Below are 2,953 nucleotides of genomic sequence, written 5' to 3' on the forward strand. Positions count from 1 at the left end.
ACCTAAAAAAAAATAATATGGTTGAGATTAATATGTACATTACTGTATTATATCGGGGTATTATATCTGTTATATCGGGGTTCGTTAAATCGAGGGTTTACTGTATGTTTCCTCCCATATCTGATGACAGCTATAACACTATCATTTTATTTTCATTTTCAGTTTATTTGCATTTTTATTTTTATTTTATTAGTATTTTGATGTACTGATTTTACTTTACAGTTCTCCCACTTTCTATTGGCTTGGTAATTCAGCCCATAATTCTATTAATTCATCATAACCTTTAGGATATTAACATTCTTTCACCTTTTGCAAATCTACATTTCTTTTTCTACTTTCCACACCCTTCTAGTTATTGGCACTTTGTGTAACTTTCACATCCATTTATGCATACTTTATTCAATATATTAATACAAAATTATATATATTCTTGCATCCTTTAATGCTGATTTGCACTTTTATGTGCATCTGTCATACCTGATTTATTAATCTTTTTTTTCAATGAAACCATTTCATCAACAGAATACCTCTTCATCATATGTAACTTTTAAACATTTCCATTAAGAGGTTACATTTAATATTCATTTTATATATACAGTATATACTTTATCTGATATATCTATTCATACATACTTTTATATATATATATATATATATATATATATATATATATAGAGAGAGAGAGAGAGAGAGAGAGATTTTTTTGTTTACCAAAACCAATAACTGAAGAAGAGAGCTGTAAAGCAATGAAATACATTCATTTGAAAGGACCATTTGAGAAGCAAATCCCTAAAGATGTGATCCATGACTGTTAACCACAGAAAGCATTAACTGTTGGAATCATGGAATTTTATTAAATAAAACATGGCTCAATAAAACTACTAACCATTTAAACAAAAGACTATCACAAAAATGATGCCCATCAGACATTTTGGAATCCATTATAATTAATGGATTGTGGTTAATGGAATTATATTTTTATAATTAATGGGCCTTTAATTTGAAAATAGTAATATCTTATTGCAAAATACCTTTGTGAAGATGGAAGGATTACCCATCCTAAACCCATAAACAGAAAACAGGAAAAGGAAGAAGATATTAAAAGGTGTCAAAATTACAATCAATATTCTTATGCTAAATATCAAAAAACAGTAAAATGATGCTGTCTAAAACCTGTAGTTTTCTATTGCAATGTTATTAACTATGAACTGCATTAACTATATATTAGAGTATGCTCGAAACAAAAGTGCTGATGAAGTGAAATGAATCTTAATAGCTTCACCAGCACCAATGAATAACACAGAACCATTCTGAACTGTCAAGCCAAGCTGACGTTCATTTGATATAAACATACTTCCTCTGACAACAAGTAGAACTGATGCACTATCAAGTATTGCCAGTGCATACATAATATCTCTAAAAGGCACCTCTATCTTTTCCACTTTAAACTCTCTAACTGGTGGATCATAAATTGTCAAATAAGAATCATGAGAACTTTGTACAGCAGGAAAAATGTTTTCTTGAGCACTTTTGCATTCGTATGTTAATATATCACACAGAGTGGCAACATCTTTGTATTTAGGAGTTAAACCTGCACGTACCACATTGTCTGAACAAGCCATACACTCAATACAGTCACCCAATAAATATGCGTGAGGTTCACCAGCTGCTAAAAATATTGCTTCTCCTGGCTGTAAAATAATGTAATTGAAAAAAAACAAGCTGAAACATCCAATATCACCAGGAAAATCTGAATGTAGACGAAGCAACAGATCGCCAATTGGTTTTGTGATTCCAGTCACATTCTCTGATGCTTTTACTTTGCTGATTAGGTCTTGAAGATGTTGGGAGTATTGCTCTTCTGCACAGCTCATGAGTGAAGTAAAACATCTTTTTAACTTCTCTTTATTTTCTGTAACACTTTCCCCAGCATTCATTAATGAACTAGCAAGCTCTTCACCAATCACAGCTCTGAGCTGAGGGATTTTATTTGCAAAATTTCTAATTTCGGCAAGGGGACGAAAACCACAAAGTGCTTCAAACTGTGTCAATGCAATTGCAATCTCAGGTTTATGATTATCATCAGGATAGATATCTGGCGACTGTTTATGCAATACTTCAGCTGTAACTTTGTTAGGATGAACTTGAATTGAAAGAGCTTTGTTAACAGATAACACTTTAAAAAGAAAAGGAAGATTACTTCCAAAACTTTCTTGCACTTTTTTACCTAGCACCTCTGGATATTGACTAATCCAAACAGATAATGAAGTGTCGTCTAATGACGGTATAATCGAGGGACCAGACGCATGTCCACCCATCCAAAGCTCGGCATACGGTTCTTTTTCGTGTATATAACGTTCCGGACAGCTGTATTTCAGCAGCTGGGCAACAATGCTATTCATTCCTAATTTACCCCAGGCATAATTTTTCACACTACACTTTAACTCGAACACTGTAGAGTCAGTACTCATCGTCCGTCCCAAGTTATTCAAACTAACTCAATAGTTATGTCGTCACTTTACAATTGCAAAATTTCGATTTTTGCTACAAAACTGCGCAGTTTCACGAACTGCAATTGAGCAGTGTGTCTATCACGTGATAAACTCTCCGATAACATTCCACATAATCTCAAGAGGACCCTCGGGTGCAGATGGCGATTGGCCCTGCAGTGAACCCTGAGAATTTCATGTTCCTAGCATTTTTAATTTTAAATACTGGGATTCTTTGCCTATTGAGAAATAACACAATTGGGGAAGAGGCTGTTGTTTTCCGCAATGAATATGATCGATACGTTGTCGTCTGCTAAGTGAAAAAATGGAAAAACAACTTAAAATTAATTTTGTAATAAATACCAATGACTGTGTTGAGTAATACAACAAATTACAGAATTTTATTTTGCTTTCTCTCAAGGTAGGCTCAAGACATGATGCAATACAAAGCACGCACGACACAC

General features: G+C 33.4%; 1 protein-coding gene across 1 annotated transcript; it reads right to left on the minus strand.

Annotated features, from left to right (window-relative positions):
* Nucleotides 1–972: 972 nt before the first annotated feature.
* LOC150087257 (mannose-6-phosphate isomerase-like) lies at nt 973–2,574 on the minus strand. Its single transcript, XM_090371920.1, has one exon. It carries the CDS (start codon nt 2,469–2,471, stop codon nt 1,218–1,220), a length of 1,254 nt encoding a protein of 417 aa, XP_090228046.1. The 5' UTR covers nt 2,472–2,574; the 3' UTR covers nt 973–1,217.
* Between the last annotated feature and the right edge of the window lie 379 nt (nt 2,575–2,953).

Source organism: Mastigoproctus giganteus, chromosome 4, assembly GCF_048544385.1.
Source record: "Mastigoproctus giganteus isolate SK-2022 chromosome 4, ASM4854438v1, whole genome shotgun sequence".
In the NCBI taxonomy this organism is placed as follows: Eukaryota; Metazoa; Arthropoda; class Arachnida; order Uropygi; family Thelyphonidae; genus Mastigoproctus; species Mastigoproctus giganteus.